This window comes from Molothrus ater, unplaced genomic scaffold, assembly GCF_012460135.2.
Source record: "Molothrus ater isolate BHLD 08-10-18 breed brown headed cowbird unplaced genomic scaffold, BPBGC_Mater_1.1 matUn_MA147, whole genome shotgun sequence".
Taxonomy (NCBI): Eukaryota; Metazoa; Chordata; class Aves; order Passeriformes; family Icteridae; genus Molothrus; species Molothrus ater.
In genome coordinates, this window is record NW_023416694.1 from 37,501 (window position 1) to 52,500 (window position 15,000).

General features: G+C 59.5%; 1 protein-coding gene across 1 annotated transcript in view; it reads left to right on the top strand.

Annotated features, from left to right (window-relative positions):
* The window catches only part of LOC118701206 (myosin-6-like), a 28,439-nt gene that overhangs the window by 8,497 nt on the left and 4,942 nt on the right, over window positions 1-15,000 (top strand). The window contains exons 10-35 of the mRNA XM_036405840.2: window positions 355-493; window positions 577-845; window positions 1,793-1,963; window positions 2,107-2,416; window positions 2,498-2,571; window positions 2,698-2,785; window positions 2,863-2,980; window positions 3,063-3,186; window positions 4,272-4,408; window positions 4,496-4,622; window positions 4,737-4,865; window positions 4,964-5,206; window positions 5,655-5,831; window positions 5,931-6,076; window positions 6,157-6,247; window positions 6,753-7,142; window positions 7,597-7,723; window positions 7,830-7,948; window positions 9,021-9,217; window positions 10,093-10,276; window positions 10,354-10,519; window positions 10,600-10,724; window positions 10,816-11,124; window positions 12,090-12,293; window positions 13,226-13,351; window positions 14,384-14,659. Coding sequence (XP_036261733.1) covers window positions 355-493; window positions 577-845; window positions 1,793-1,963; window positions 2,107-2,416; window positions 2,498-2,571; window positions 2,698-2,785; window positions 2,863-2,980; window positions 3,063-3,186; window positions 4,272-4,408; window positions 4,496-4,622; window positions 4,737-4,865; window positions 4,964-5,206; window positions 5,655-5,831; window positions 5,931-6,076; window positions 6,157-6,247; window positions 6,753-7,142; window positions 7,597-7,723; window positions 7,830-7,948; window positions 9,021-9,217; window positions 10,093-10,276; window positions 10,354-10,519; window positions 10,600-10,724; window positions 10,816-11,124; window positions 12,090-12,293; window positions 13,226-13,351; window positions 14,384-14,659 — 4,566 coding nt within the window. The remainder of the gene's footprint in view (window positions 1-354; window positions 494-576; window positions 846-1,792; window positions 1,964-2,106; window positions 2,417-2,497; window positions 2,572-2,697; window positions 2,786-2,862; window positions 2,981-3,062; window positions 3,187-4,271; window positions 4,409-4,495; window positions 4,623-4,736; window positions 4,866-4,963; window positions 5,207-5,654; window positions 5,832-5,930; window positions 6,077-6,156; window positions 6,248-6,752; window positions 7,143-7,596; window positions 7,724-7,829; window positions 7,949-9,020; window positions 9,218-10,092; window positions 10,277-10,353; window positions 10,520-10,599; window positions 10,725-10,815; window positions 11,125-12,089; window positions 12,294-13,225; window positions 13,352-14,383; window positions 14,660-15,000) is intronic.

The window sequence follows — 15,000 nt, forward strand, 5'->3', positions numbered from 1 at the left end:
GGACAGGTGAATCCATGGATGGATGGATGGATGGATGGATGAGTCCATGGTTGGATGGATGAAGTTCTGAAATTGATGGATGGATCCAGGATAAATGAGTCCTGAGCTGGACAAATGAACCCATGGATGGATGAACAAATGAATCCATGGACACGTCCTTCAAGTGGACAAACCCATGGCTGGACATGTCCCCATTGGCCAGCTGGGCCAACAAGTGGGAAGGACAGTGGGAAATGCCCTCAGGTGGTGACCATCACAGGTGGTGACCATCACAGGTGGTGACCATCACAGGTGGTGACCAGCAGAGGCTGTGCCCTCACCTGGCCCCTCCCTCACCTCCTCCACCCCTCCCAGAGCGCCTTTGACGTCCTGGGCTTCACGGCCGAGGAGAAGGCCGGTGTCTACAAGCTGACGGGGGCCATCATGCACTTTGGCAACATGAAGTTCAAGCAGAAGCAGCGCGAGGAGCAGGCGGAGCCGGACGGCACCGAAGGTGGGTCAGGGCGAGGGGGTGACGGGTCAGGGGAGGGGTCACCAGGTGAGGTGGCACCTGACCAGGTGTCTCCCGCTCCGCAGATGCCGACAAATCCGCCTACCTGATGGGGCTGAACTCGGCCGACCTGCTCAAGGGCTTGTGTCACCCGCGCGTCAAGGTGGGCAACGAGTACGTCACCAAGGGGCAGAGCGTCCAGCAGGTCTACTACTCCATCGGGGCCTTGGCCAAGGCCGTCTACGAGAAGATGTTCAACTGGATGGTGGTGAGGATCAACAACTCGCTGGACACCAAGCAGCCGCGGCAGTACTTCATCGGCGTCTTGGACATCGCTGGCTTCGAGATCTTTGATGTGAGGCTCGAGGCGGGGCAGTGGCGCTGGGCCTTGCAGGGGTGGCATTGAGCCAGCTGGGTGGTGAGGAGGTCTCCTGCAGCTTCATGGTGACCTTGGGTGGGGATTGGGTCCTTGTGTTGATGTCACTGAGTGTTGCATTGACCTCATTGATCCCAGCGACTCCTTTAGGTGTTGAGTTGACCCTCTTGACCCCACTGGGTGCTCTTTTGAGCCCTTTGCGTCTCAGGTTGACCCCATTTATCTCATTGGACATTCTGCTGTCCCTCTTGGGTGTTGAGTTGTCCCTGTTGACAGCCGGTGGGTATCACTTTGACCCTGTTGACGTTGAGTTGACCCCATGGATCCCATTCAATGTTGTCTTCACCGCACTTGGTGTCAGATTGACCCTGTCCATCCCATTGGGTGTTCAGTTGAACCTGGTGAGCCTTGAGCTGGCCCTGTTGAGTTGTCCCCATTGACCCAATTGGCTCCGTTGGGTGTTGAGTTGACCCCATGGACTCAGTTGGCCTCGTTGGGTGTTGAGTTGACCCCATTGGGTGTTGAGTTGACCCCATGGACTCAGATGGCCTCGTTGGGTGTTGAGTTGACCCCATGGACTCAATTGGCCTCGTTGGGTGTTGAGTTGACCACATTGGGTGTTGAGCTGACCCCATTGACGCAGTTGACCCCACTGGGTGTTGAGTTGATCCCATTGACTCAATTGGCCTTGTTGGGTGTTGAGTTGACCCCATGGACTCAGATGGCCTCGTTGGGTGTTGAGTTGACCCCATGGACTCAATTGGCCTCGTTGGGTGTTGAGTTGACCCCATGGACTCAGATGGCCTCGTTGGGTGTTGAGTTGACCCCATGGACTCAATTGGCCTCGTTGGGTGCTGAGTTGACCCCACCGGGTGTTGAGCTGACCCCATGGACTCCTTCACCCGTCTCTCCCTCTCCTCCCCCAGTTCAACAGCTTCGAGCAGCTCTGCATCAACTTCACCAACGAGAAGCTGCAGCAGTTCTTCAACCACCACATGTTCGTGCTGGAGCAGGAGGAGTACAAGAAGGAGGGCATCGAGTGGGAGTTCATCGACTTCGGCATGGACCTGCAGGCCTGCATCGACCTCATCGAGAAGGTACCACCACCCCCAGGGCCTCCAGGTCCTCCAGGGGCTGAGGGAGGAGGGTCCGTCCAGCTGGAGCCCCTCAGGTGCCCCAGGAGCAGCTTTTGGGTTGTCCTTGGTGTCCTTCCCGGCCAACAAGGTCTGCTTGTCCACAGCCCATGGGGATCATGTCCATCCTGGAGGAGGAGTGCATGTTCCCCAAGGCCTCGGACATGACCTTCAAGTCCAAACTCTACGACAACCACCTGGGCAAGTCGGCCAACTTCGGGAAGCCACGGAACGTCAAGGGCAAGTCCGAGGCCCACTTCTCACTCATCCACTACGCCGGCACCGTGGACTACAACATCCTGGGCTGGCTGGAGAAGAACAAGGACCCCCTGAACGAGACGGTGGTGGGGCTCTACCAGAAATCCGCCCTCAAGCTCTTGGCCCACCTCTTCTCCAACTACGCCGGGGCAGACTCTGGTGGGTGACGGAGGGGTGAAGAAGACAGCTCCCACAAAAGTTGTCCTTGTTCCCACCTCACCCCACCGCTCTCCTCGGCAGGCGGCGACAGCGGGAAGGGGAAAGGAGCCAAGAAGAAAGGTTCCTCCTTCCAGACGGTCTCAGCCCTGCACCGGGTGAGGGACCCACTCTGGATCTGCTGCGGGGCAGGGGGAGAACAAGCCCTGGTGTAGAGGGTGGTCCCACCACCCCCCAGCCCCTCCCCTGCTCTCCCATTGGTCACCCTCCCCTCTCCTCCCCAGGAGAACCTCAACAAGCTGATGGCCAACCTCAAGACCACCCACCCCCACTTCGTCCGCTGCCTCGTCCCCAACGAGCGGAAGGAGCCGGGTGAGCCAAGGCTGGGGACTGGAGCTTGGGGCGAGGGCGTGGCTCGTGGTTGACCCCTCACCTGTGTCCCCCTCCAGGTGTGATGGACAACGCCCTGGTCATGCACCAGCTCCGCTGCAACGGGGTCCTGGAGGGAATCCGCATCTGCCGCAAGGGCTTCCCCAACCGCATCCTCTACGGGGACTTCCGCCAGCGGTGGGGACACCAGACGGGTTTGGGGAGGGGGGACAACCCCACGGGGGCTGAACTCAGGGCTCACGTCCCCTGTGGCCCCCAGGTACCGCATCCTGAACCCCGCGGCCATCCCCGAGGGGCAGTTCATCGACAGCCGCAAGGGCGCCGAGAAGCTCCTGGGCTCCATCGACATCGACCACAACCAGTACAAGTTTGGGCACACCAAGGTGAGGTCTCGTGGTGCCTGCTCCCTGTGGTCCCGCCATCCCTCAGGTGTTGTGGACCCCGTGGTCCCACCATTCACGTGTCCACCTGTCCCTCCCTGTGTCCATCTGTTCCTTCTGGACCCCTACCCCACCCTTCCACCCACCGCAACCAGTTTGATCCCACTGGGTGAGATCTCATGGGCTCTGTTCCCTGTGGTCCCACCTCCGAGGTGGACATGGACCTCATGGTCCCGTGATCCTCTTGTCCATCTGTCCATCAACATGTCCATCTGTCCATCTAACCAAACACCACCCCATCCATCTAACCCACCAAAACCCCTTTGGACAAACTGTGGGGACATCCCGTGGTCTCTGTTCCCTGTGGTCCCACCATCCTTCATGTGTTGTGAACCCCATGGTCCCATGATCCCCGTGTCCATCTGTCCATCAACATGTCCATCTGTCAATCTACCCAGACTCCACCCCATCCTTCCACCCACCACAACCAGTTTGATCCCACTGGGAGAGATCTCATGGTCCCTGTTTCCTGTGGTCCCACCATGCAAAGTGAACATGGACCTTGTGGTGCCATGATCCCCATGTCCATCTGTCCATCAACATGTCCATCTGTCCGTCGAACCAAACACCACCCCATCCTTCCACCCACCACAACCACTTTGGACACACTGTGGGGACATCCTGTGGTCTCTGTTATCTGTGGTCTCACCATCCCAGGTGAACATGGACCTCATGGTCCTATGGTCCTGCAATCACCATGTCCATCTGTCCATCTACCCAGACACCACCCCGTCCTTCCACCCATCACAACCCCTTTGGACACACTATGGGGATATCCCATGGTCTCTGTTCCCTGTGGTGCCACCATCCGAGGTGGACATGGACCTCGTGGTGCCATGATCCCCATGTCCATCTGTCCATCACCATGTCCATCTGTCCATCTACCCAGACTCCACCCCATCCTTCCACCCACCGCAACCAGTTTGATCCCACTGGGTGAGATCTCATGGTCCCTGTTCCCTGTGGTGCCACCATCCGAGGTGGACACAGGCCTCGTGGTCCCACCACCACCTCCTCCCTCCCCTCAGGTCTTCTTCAAGGCAGGGCTCCTGGGCCAGCTGGAGGAGATGCGTGACGAGCGCCTGTCCCGCATCATCACCCGCATCCAGGCGCGGGCGCGGGGGCAGCTCATGCGCATCGAGTTCAAGAAGATCGTGGAGCGCCGGTGAGACGGGGCTGGGCCTTCTGCTCACCTGGTCACCTGGCTGGGCATGTGGTGGCACCTGTTTCCTCCTTCTCCTCCTCCTGGTAGGGACGCGCTGCTGGTGATCCAGTGGAACCTCCGGGCCTTCATGGGGGTGAAGAACTGGCCATGGATGAAGCTCTACTTCAAGATCAAGCCCTTGCTGAAGAGCGCGGAGACGGAGAAGGAGATGCAGGTGGGTGGGGTGGGGTGGGCAGGGCAGGGTGGGACCACCACCACCACCACCACTGGGGTGGTCTGGGGGGTGTTGGATGAGGGTCTCTGACCTTCTCGGGGTCTCCTGGAGCAGAACATGAAGGAGGAGTACGGGCGGCTGAAGGACGCCCTGGAGAAGTCGGAATCGCGGCGGAAGGAGCTGGAGGAGAAGATGGTCTCCATGCTGCAGGAGAAGAACGACCTCCAGCTCCAAGTGCAGGCTGTGAGTCCGATCAGCCCAAAACCACATCACAGGTGTGACCACCACCCCCACCACACCCTGGGGCAATCCTGCTTCGCTTGCCACCTCTCCCCCAACAGGAGCAGGACAACCTGAATGACGCCGAGGAGCGCTGTGACCAGCTGATCAAGAACAAGATCCAGCTGGAGGCCAAGGTGAAGGAGCTGACAGAACGGCTGGAGGATGAGGAGGAGATGAACGCCGAGCTGACAGCCAAGAAGAGGAAGCTGGAGGATGAATGCTCGGAGCTGAAGAAGGACATTGATGACCTGGAGCTGACCCTGGCCAAGGTGGAGAAGGAGAAACACGCGACTGAGAACAAGGTGAGGATGGGGAGAGGCCTTGGCCTCAAGGTGAGGGGACTTGAGTCTGCTCGGCCTTGTTGGGTTGGGTTGAGGAGACTCAAGGCTGGTTGGGTTGGTGAGACATAAAACTGGTTGGGTTGGGTTGAGTTGGGTTGGGTTGGGTTGAGTTGGGTTGGGTTGGTGAGACGTAAAACTGGTTGGGTTGGGTTGAGATGATCAAGGATGGTTCAGATGGGTTGAGAAGACATGAGATATTGAGGACACCCAAGGCTGGGTGGGATCTGTTAGCTTGGGTGGAGGAGACCCAAGGCAGGTTGGGAAGATCCAGTGTTGTTTGGGATGGGCTCATTGAGAAGACCCAAAGTCCTTTGGGTTCTCCTGCATTGAAACAACCTCTTTGGACGAGGTGAACATCAACTCTGCCCCATCCCAGCACTGAGCTGGAGGCCGGACACTTCTCCTACAGGTCAAGAACCTGACGGAGGAGATGGCGGGGCTGGACGAGACCATCGCCAAGCTGGCCAAGGAGAAGAAGGCTCTGCAGGAGTCCCACCAGCAGACACTGGACGACCTGCAGGCTGAGGAAGACAAGGTCAACACCTTGACTAAGGGCAAAGTCAAGCTGGAACAGCAAGTGGACGATGTGAGTGTGGCTGGTCCCATCCCAGGCCCTGCTGAGGAACTTCTGGGGCAAAGACGAGCAGAACTTGAGGTTTCTCCCCATTTCTGTGTTCCTGCACAGCTCGAAGGCTCCCTGGAGCAGGAGAAGAAGATCCGGATGGACCTGGAACGGGCCAAGAGGAAACTGGAAGGTGACCTGAAGCTGACCCAGGAGAACATCATGGATCTGGAGAATGACAAGCAGCAGCTGGAGGAGAAGCTCAAGAAGTGAGGCTGGATCCCCCTGCCACGTGAGGTCCAGTTGAGGGTCTCAGGTGAGACCTCACTTGCCCCCACTTCTTCCACAGGAAGGAGTTTGAGATCCACCAGCAGAACAGCAGGATCGAGGACGAGCAGGCGCTGGCTCTGCAGCTCCAGAAGAAGCTGAAGGAGCTACAGGTGGGGGGGGAAGCTGGGTCTGTGTCTCGTTGGGTTGGACTGGAGCATCTCCAGGTGGTTTGGTTGGGTTGAAGAGCAACCTGGAGGCTGAGATGGAGAGTCTCAAGGTGGTTTGGGCTGAGTGGAAGAGACTCCACTTATCTGGGTCAGTTTTGGTGGGGTTGAAGAGTCTCCAGCTGGTTGGGCTGGGTTGAGTCTCCAACTGGTTAAGTTGACCTGAATGGTCTCCAACTGCTTGGGTTGGGTCGAGTTGAGTGGATTCAAGTGTCCCAAAGCTGCTTGAGTTGGGTCGAGCAGAGTGGTTGGGGGTTTACCCAAGTTGCTTTGAAGAACCTTCAGCTGGTTGAGCTGGAGAGTGTCCAACTGGCTGAGTTGGGTTGAGGGTCCACCTTGTTGGGTTGAGTTGCTTTGAAGAACCTTCAACTGGTTGGGTTGGAGAGTCTCCAACTGGCTGAGTTGGGTTGAGCGTCCACCTTGTTGGGCTGAGCACCCTCTTGGCATGCAGGCACGGATCGAGGAGCTGGAGGAGGAGCTGGAGGCGGAGCGGACGGGCCGGGCCAAGGTGGAGAAGCAGCGCTCGGAGCTGTCGCGGGAGCTGGAGGAGCTCAGCGAGCGGCTGGAGGAGGCCGGCGGTGCCACCTCGGCGCAGCTGGAGCTCAACAAGAAGAGGGAGGCGGAGTTCCAGAAGCTGCGGCGCGACCTGGAGGAGGCCACGCTGCAGCACGAGGCCACGGCGGCCGCACTGAGGAAGAAACACGCCGACAGCGTGGCCGAGCTGGGCGAGCAGCTGGACAACCTCCAGCGCGTCAAGCAGAAGCTGGAGAAGGAGAAGAGCGAGCTCAAGCTGGAGCTGGACGACCTCAGCGCCAACGTGGAGCAGCTGATCAAGTCTAAGGTAGGAGGAGGTTGAGATGGACAGCAGGGAATCGTGGGATCGTTTGTGTGGGACAGGACCCTTGGGATCATCCAGTTCTATCAACACTTGGGGAGGGACACCTTCCACTAGACCAGGCTGGCTTGGGTTAAGTTGGGCTGAAGAATCTTCATCTGGTTGAGTTGGGTTGAGGGTCCACCTCGTTGGGTGTTGGGTTGAGTTGCATTGAAGAACCTTCAGCTGGTTGGGCTGGAGAGCCTCCCCATGGCTGAGTTGACCTTAGTTGGGTTGAAATGAAGATTCTCCACGTGGTTGGGATGGGTTGAGTGCAGGGTTGGGTGGATCCCACCCAGGGTTCCACCAGACCAGGTGGCTCCAAGCCCTGTCCATCGTGGCCTTGGACACCTCCAGCCATGGGGCGTGTCCACCCCACCATAGCCCCCAGCACCACCCCTCCTCTGGCCCCTCCCTGCAGGTGGCCATGGAGAAGATGTCGCGCTCCATGGAGGACCAGGCCGCCGAGCACTTGGCAAAGCTGGAGGAGACCCAACGCATCCTCAACGACGCCAACACCCAACGGGCCAAGCTGCAGACGGAGAACGGTGGGAGCCGACCCTGGGTGGCCCCACCCCCGCCCCACACCTGCACCCCCATCCCCCACCCCACCTCACCCCCACCCCACACCTGAAGCCCCTCCCCCCCGTGCAGGTGAGCTGTCGCGGCAGCTGGAGGAGAAGGAGGCGCTGGTGTCCCAGCTGACCCGCGGCAAGGTGTCCTACACCCAGCAGCTGGAGGACCTGCGGAGGCAGCTGGAGGAGGAGATGAAGGTGGGGTCTGATGGGGGGTGAGAAGACCTGAGGGGGGGGCTCCAGGTGGATCATAGGTGTCCTTCACCCTCATGGTCACTGGTTCAGAATGGTTGGGTCAGGTGGGTCCATCTACAGTGGTTCCATCTAAGGTGGGTTCCATCTACAGGGGGTTCTGCTGTAGGAGGTACAGGGAGCGTTGGGTTGGTCTGCAGATGGTCTGGTGGGGTTGTGGTGATTCAGACCAGCTCTTGCTGAGCTGGAGATGCCAAGAAGCTCAAGCTGACTTGGATCCAACAGTTCCACCTTCTCCTGAAGGTGTGAGGAAGGTTGTGTTGATCTGGAAGAGCTTGGGTTGGTATATGGAAGGTCCAAGGGTGATTGGGTTGGTGTAAAGTGGTCTAAAGAGGGGCTGGGTTGGTCTATGGAAGGTCCAAATAAGGTTGGCCTACAGAAGGTCTAGAGAAGGTTGGCTTGGTCTACAGAAGGTCTGGTTGGGACACCCTTGGGAGAATGTTCTGGAGAAGGTTTTGGAGGAGCCATTGCCCCATGGGTGGAGCTTCTGTGGCATCAGGGGTGGAGATCACCCTTGGGAGAATGTTCTGGAGAAGGTTGTGGTGATGAAGACCAGCTGCTGCTGAGCTGGAGACCCCAAGATGTTCAAGTTGACTTGGACGCAACGGTCCAACCTTCTCCTGAAGGTGTAAGGAAGGTTGGGTTGATCTGGAAAAGCTTGGGTCGGTCTATGGAAGGTCCAAACAGGGTTGGGTTGGTCTGCAGAAGCTTGGCTTGGTCTGCAGAAGGTCTGGTTGGGTTGTGGTGATTCAGACCAGCTCCTGCTGAGCTGGAGACACCAAAAAGCTCAAACTGACTTGGATCCAACGGTGCCACCTTCTCCTGAAGGTGCAAGGAAGGTTGGGTTGATCTGGAAGAGGATGGGTTGTCCTACAGAAGGTCTGGAGAAGGTTGGCTTGGTCTGCAGAAGGTCTGGTTGGGTTGTGGTGATTCAGACCAGCTCCTGCTGAGCCAGAGACACCCAAGAGGACTCCAGGTGCCCCGGAGTCACCTCCGGGTGCCACCTTCTCCTCACCAGGCCAAGAACGCGCTGGCACACGCGCTGCAGTCGGCCCGGCACGACGGGGACCTGCTGCGGGAGCAGTACGAGGAGGAGACCGAGGCCAAGGCCGAGCTCCAGCGCGCGCTCTCCAAGGCCAACTCCGAGGTGGCCCAGTGGAGGACCAAGTATGAGACAGACGCCATCCAACGCACCGAGGAGCTGGAGGAGGCCAAGTGAGTCACCATGGCTGGAGCTCCTGTGGCGTCAGGGGTGGAGCTCACCCCTGGGAGAATGTTCTGGAGAAGGTTTTAGAGAAGTCTGAGTGAGTCATGGCCCAATGGGTGGAGCTTCTGTGGGGTCAGAGGTGGAGATCACCCTTGGGAGAAGTTTTGGAGGTTTTAGAGGTTAAGCCGTCTCCTCATGGGTGGAGCTCTTGTCAGAGGGGTGGAGACCACCCCCTGGAGAAGGTTCTGGAGGAGGAAGAGGAGGCCAAGTGAGTCTTGCCTCATAGATGGAGATTCTGTGGGGTCGGGGAGCTGGAAACCACCGGAAAAAGTTCTGGAGAAGGTTTTAGAGGTTGAGTCACCTTCCCATGGATGTAGCTCCTGTGGGGTCAGGGTGGAGGCCATCCACAGAAGAAGTTTTGGAAGTTTTAGAGGTTAAGTCGTCTCCTCATGGGTGGAGCTCCTGTGGGGTCAGAGGGGTGGAGACCACCCCCTGGAGAAGGTTCTGGAGGAGAACAAGTGAGTCTTGCCCCATAGATGCAGATCCTGTGGGGTTGGGGAGGTGGAAACCACCAGAAAAAGTTCTGGAGAAGGTTTTAGAGGTTGAGCCACCTTCCCATGGGTGGAGCTTCTGTGGGGTCAGAGGTGGAGATCACCCTTGGGAGAATGTTCTGGAGAAGGTTTCAGAGCAGTCATCGCCCCATGGGTGCAGCTTCTGTGGGGTCAGGGGTGGAGAATGTTCTGGAGAAGGTCCTGGTGGAGGTAGAGTGCCCTGGAGACGGTGGAGGAGATGCCGAGAAGAACCTTGGCCAGTGGCTGGGTGGGAGGAAGGTTCGAGCGGCCCCACCTGGCCCAGGGGTGACCCCAGGTGGTCCCTGGGGCAGGAAGAAGTTGGCGCAGCGGCTGCAGGAGGCCGAGGAGGCCGTGGAGGCCGTCAACGCCAAATGCTCCTCGCTGGAGAAGACCAAGCACCGGCTGCAGAACGAGATCGAGGACCTGATGGCCGACGTGGAGCGGTCGAACGCGGCCGCCGCTGCCCTGGACAAGAAGCAGAGGAACTTTGACAAGGTGGGCGGGTGTGGCAGGTTGGGGACGGCCGGGCGGGGCCAGGTGGCTGCGGGGTGACACCTGGCTGCTGTCCCCAGGTGCTGGCCGAGTGGAAGCAGAAGTTCGAGGAGTCTCAGACGGAGCTGGAGGCATCCCAGAAGGAGGCCAGGGCCCTCAGCACCGACCTCTTCAAGCTGAGGAACATCTACGAGGAGTCCCTGGAGCACCTGGAGACCTTCAAGAGGGAGAACAAGAATCTCCAAGGTGACACCGCGGGTCCCTCTGCCCACCTGGACGTTCCCCGCCCGTTCCCCGCGGGGTCTGACGGGGTCTCACCTGGGCAGAGGAGATCTCGGACCTCACGGAGCAGCTCGGCGCCGGCAACAAATCCATCCACGAGCTGGAGAAGGTCCGGAAGCAGCTGGACGCCGAGAAGCTGGAGCTCCAAGCCGCTCTGGAAGAGGCTGAGGTGGATCAAGCCCCGTCCCACCCCATCCCTGCCTTCTCCTGGTGGGACGTCCATGCTCTGTGGTCCTCAAGGTCCTCTCTGTCCTCCCCAGGCCTCCCTGGAGCACGAGGAGGGGAAGATCCTGAGGGCGCAGCTGGAGTTCAACCAGGTGAAGGCGGAGTACGAGCGGAAGCTGGGCGAGAAGGAGGAGGAGATGGAGCAGGTGAAGCGCAACCACCTGCGCGTGGTGGAGTCGCTCCAGACCTCGCTGGACGCCGAGACCCGGAGCCGCAACGAGGCCCTGAGGCTGAAGAAGAAGATGGAGGGCGACCTCAACGAGATGGAGATCCAGCTCAGCCACGCCAACCGTGGTGCCAACGAGGCCCAGAAGCAGGTCAAGGCTCTGCAGGGCTACCTGAAGGTACCTGTCCATGTGGCGTGGAGGGGTTGGCGGTGCCTGAATGTTCCACGGGGAAATGGAGGGGTAGGAGATACCTGAAGGTCCCATGGGCACATGGAGGTGCCAGAGGTACCTGAAGGTACCTGTCCATGTGGTGTGGAGGGGTTGGAGGTGCCTGAAGGTCCCACAGGGAGATGGAGGTGCAGGAGGTACCTGAAGGTCCCATGAGGACATGAAGGTGCAGGAGGTACCTGAAGGTCCCATAGGTACTTGGAGGTGCAGGAGATACCTGAAGGCACCTGTCCTTGTGACATGGAGGTGCAGGAGGTACCTGAAGGTTCCACGGGGACACGGAGGTGTAGGAGATACCTGAAGGTACCTGTCCTTGTGACATGGAGGTGCAGGAGGTACCTGAAGGTTCCACGGGGACACGGAGGTGCCAGAGATACCTGAAGGTACCTGTCCATGTGGTGTGGAGGGGTTGGAGGTGCCTGAAGGTCCCATGGGGACATGGAGGTGCCAGAGATACCTGAAGGTACCTGTCCATGTGGTGTGGAGGGGTTGGAGGTGCCTGAAGGTCCCACAGGGACACGGAGGTGCAGGAGGTACCTGAAGGTCCTATGGGGACATGAAGGTGTAGGAGGTACCTGAAGGTCCCTGTCCATGGGGACATTAAGGTCCTGAAGGTACCTATCCGTGGGGACATGGAGGTGTAGGAGGTACCTCCAAGTACACCAGGGACATTGGGATGCAGGAGATACCTGTCCTGTGGGACATGGAGGTGTAGGATTCTCCTCAAGGTACCTCTCTGTGGGGACATTGAGGTCCTGAAGGTAGCTGTCCATGGGGACCTTGGGGTGTAGGAGGTCCCACCACCCAACAGGGATGGTTTGATGGACCCACCACCCCTTCCCACCACCCCATGGCCAGGTAGACCCACCACCCCATGTCCGGGTGGACCCACCACCCCTTCCCACCACCCCCAGGACACACAGCTGCAGCTGGATGATGCGGCAAGGGTCGGGGAGGACCTGAAGGAGAACGTGGCCATGGTGGAGCGCAGGAACACCCTGCTGCAGTCCGAGCTGGAGGAGCTCCGGGGCCTGGTGGAACAGACCGAGAGGGCCCGGAAATTGGCCGAGCAGGAGCTGATCGAGGCCAGCGAGAGGGTCCAGCTCCTCCACTCGCAGGTGAGACCTCACCTGCCTGCCAGGAGAGGGGCCACCTCCACCCAGGGGTGCTCCAGCCCAGGAGAAACAGCTCTGGTGGCTTGGTTGAGGAGCTCAAGGTGGCTCGGGGTGGTGCAGACCCAACATCTCCCCCTCCTCCTCAAGGGTTGGTCTGGAGGAGGTTGGGTTGGTCTAAAGAAGGTCCAAGGAGGGTTGGGTTGGTCCATGGAAGGTCTGGTTGGATTGGGGTGATGAAGACCAACCCTTGCTGAGCTGGAGACCCCCAAGATGGCTCCAGCTAACCCAGACAGTGCCACCTTCTCCTGAAGGTCTGAGAAAGGTTGGGTTGGTCTGGAGGAAGTTGGCTTGGTCTAAAGAAGGTCCAAGGAGGGTTGAGTTGGTCTATGGAAGGTCTGGTTGGATTGGGGTGATGAAGACCAACCCTTGCTGAGCTGTAGACCTCCAAAATGGCTCCAGCTGACCTGGACCCTACAGTGCCACCTTCTCCTGAAGGTCTCAGGAGGGCTGGGCTGGTCTGGAGGAGGTTGGCTTGGTCTGAAGAAGATGATCCAAGGAGGGTTGGGTTTGGTTGGAGGATGTTGAGTTGGTCCATGGAAGATCTGGTTGGATTGGGGTGATGAAGACCAGCTCTCACTGAGCTGGAGACCCCCAAGATGGCTCCAGTTGACCCGGACCCAACAGTGCCACCTTCTCCTGAAGGTCTCAGGAGGGTTGGGTTGATCTCGAGGAGGTTGGCTTGGTCTATGGAGAGTCCAAGGAACATTTGGTTGGTCTGCAGAAGGGTGGTGTCCGTTTCTCTGTTGTGTCACCAAGATCTCCAGAAGATCTTTCACCCCGCAGAGGCACAGGGGAGTCTCCAAGACCTGTGGGGACTGAGGGGGTGAGACAGCAGCCCCTGGGCCACCTCCTGAGGTCCCTCTTGTCCCCTCCAGAACACCAGCCTCATCAACCAGAAGAAGAAGATGGAGGGTGACATCTCCCAGCTGCAGACAGAGGTGGAAGAGGCTGTCCAGGAGTGCCGGAATGCTGAGGAGAAGGCCAAGAAGGCCATCACTGACGTGAGTGTCCCGGCGGGGCCATCACTGGGGCCACCACCGGGGCCATCATTGAGGCCACCACGGGGGTCATCACCAGGGTCATCACTGGGATCATCACCAGGGCCATCACTGGGGCCACCACCAGGGCCATCAATGAGACCATCAGTGAGGCCACCACCGGGGTCATCACTGGGGCCACCACCGGGGTCATCACTGGGGCCATCACCGGGGTCATCAATGGGATCATCACCAGGGCCATCACTGGGGCCACCACCAGGGCCATCAATGAGACCATCAGTGAGGCCACCACCGGGGTCATCACTGGGGCCATCACAAGGGTCATCAATGGGACCATCACCAGGGCCATCACTGGGGCCACCACTGGGGTCATCACTGGGGCCATCACAAGGGTCATCAATGGGATCATCACCAGGACCATCACTGGGGCCACCACTGGGGTCAACACCGGGGTCATCACCAGGGCCATCACTGGGGTCATCAGTGGGACCATCACCAGGGCCATCACCGGGGCCACCAGTGGGGTCATTAATGGGGCCACCACCGGGGCCATCACCAGAGCCATCAGTGGGACAACCACCGGGGCCACCACCCTGATTACCACCCCGACCACCACTGGGGCCATCATCGGTGCCATCACCAGGGCCACCACCGGGGTCATCACTGGGGCCATCACTGGGGCCATCACAAGGGTCAACACCGGGGTCATCACCAGGGCCATCACTGGGGTCATCAGTGGGACCATCACCAGGGCTATCACCGGAGCCATCAGTGGGATCACCACCGGGGCCACCACCCTGACTACCACCCCGACCACCACTGGGGCCATCACCGGTGCCATCACCAGGGCCACCACTGGGTTCATCACTGGGGCCATCACCGAAGTCCATCACTAGGGCCACCACTGGGGCCATCACCAGGGCCACCACTGGGTTCAACACCGGGGTTATCACTGGGGCCATCACCTGGGCCACCAGCAGGGCCACCACCATGGAGAATGTGCCATGGACCCCCTGCTTGTCCCCCTGCGGGCAGGCGGCCATGATGGCAGAGGAGCTGAAGAAGGAGCAGGACACGAGCGCGCACCTGGAGCGCATGAAGAAGAACATGGAGCAGACCATCAAGGACCTGCAGCTGCGGCTGGACGAGGCTGAGCAGCTGGCCCTCAAGGGCGGCAAGAAGCAGCTGCAGAAGCTGGAGGGGCGCGTGCGGGAGCTGGAGAACGAGCTGGAGGCCGAGCAGAAGCGCAACGCCGAGAGCGTCAAGGGGCTGCGCAAGTCCGAGAGGCGCATCAAGGAGCTCAGCTACCAGGTGAGACCATGGAGGTGAGACCAAGGGGGTAGGTCAAGGAGATCAGGTACCAGGTGAGACCATGGAGGTGAGACCATGGGGGTGGGTCAAGGAGCTCAGGTACCAGGTGAGACCACGGAGGTGAGACCATGGGGGTAGGTCAAGGAGATCAGGTACCAGGTGAGACCACGGAGGTGACACCATGGAGGTGAGACCATGGGGGTAGGTCAAGGAGATCAGCTACCAGGTGAGACCACGGAGGTGAGACAACAGAGGTGAGACCATGGGGGTGGGTCAAGGAGATCAGGTACCAGGTGAGACCATGGAGGTGACACCATGGAGGTGAGACCATGGGGGTAGGT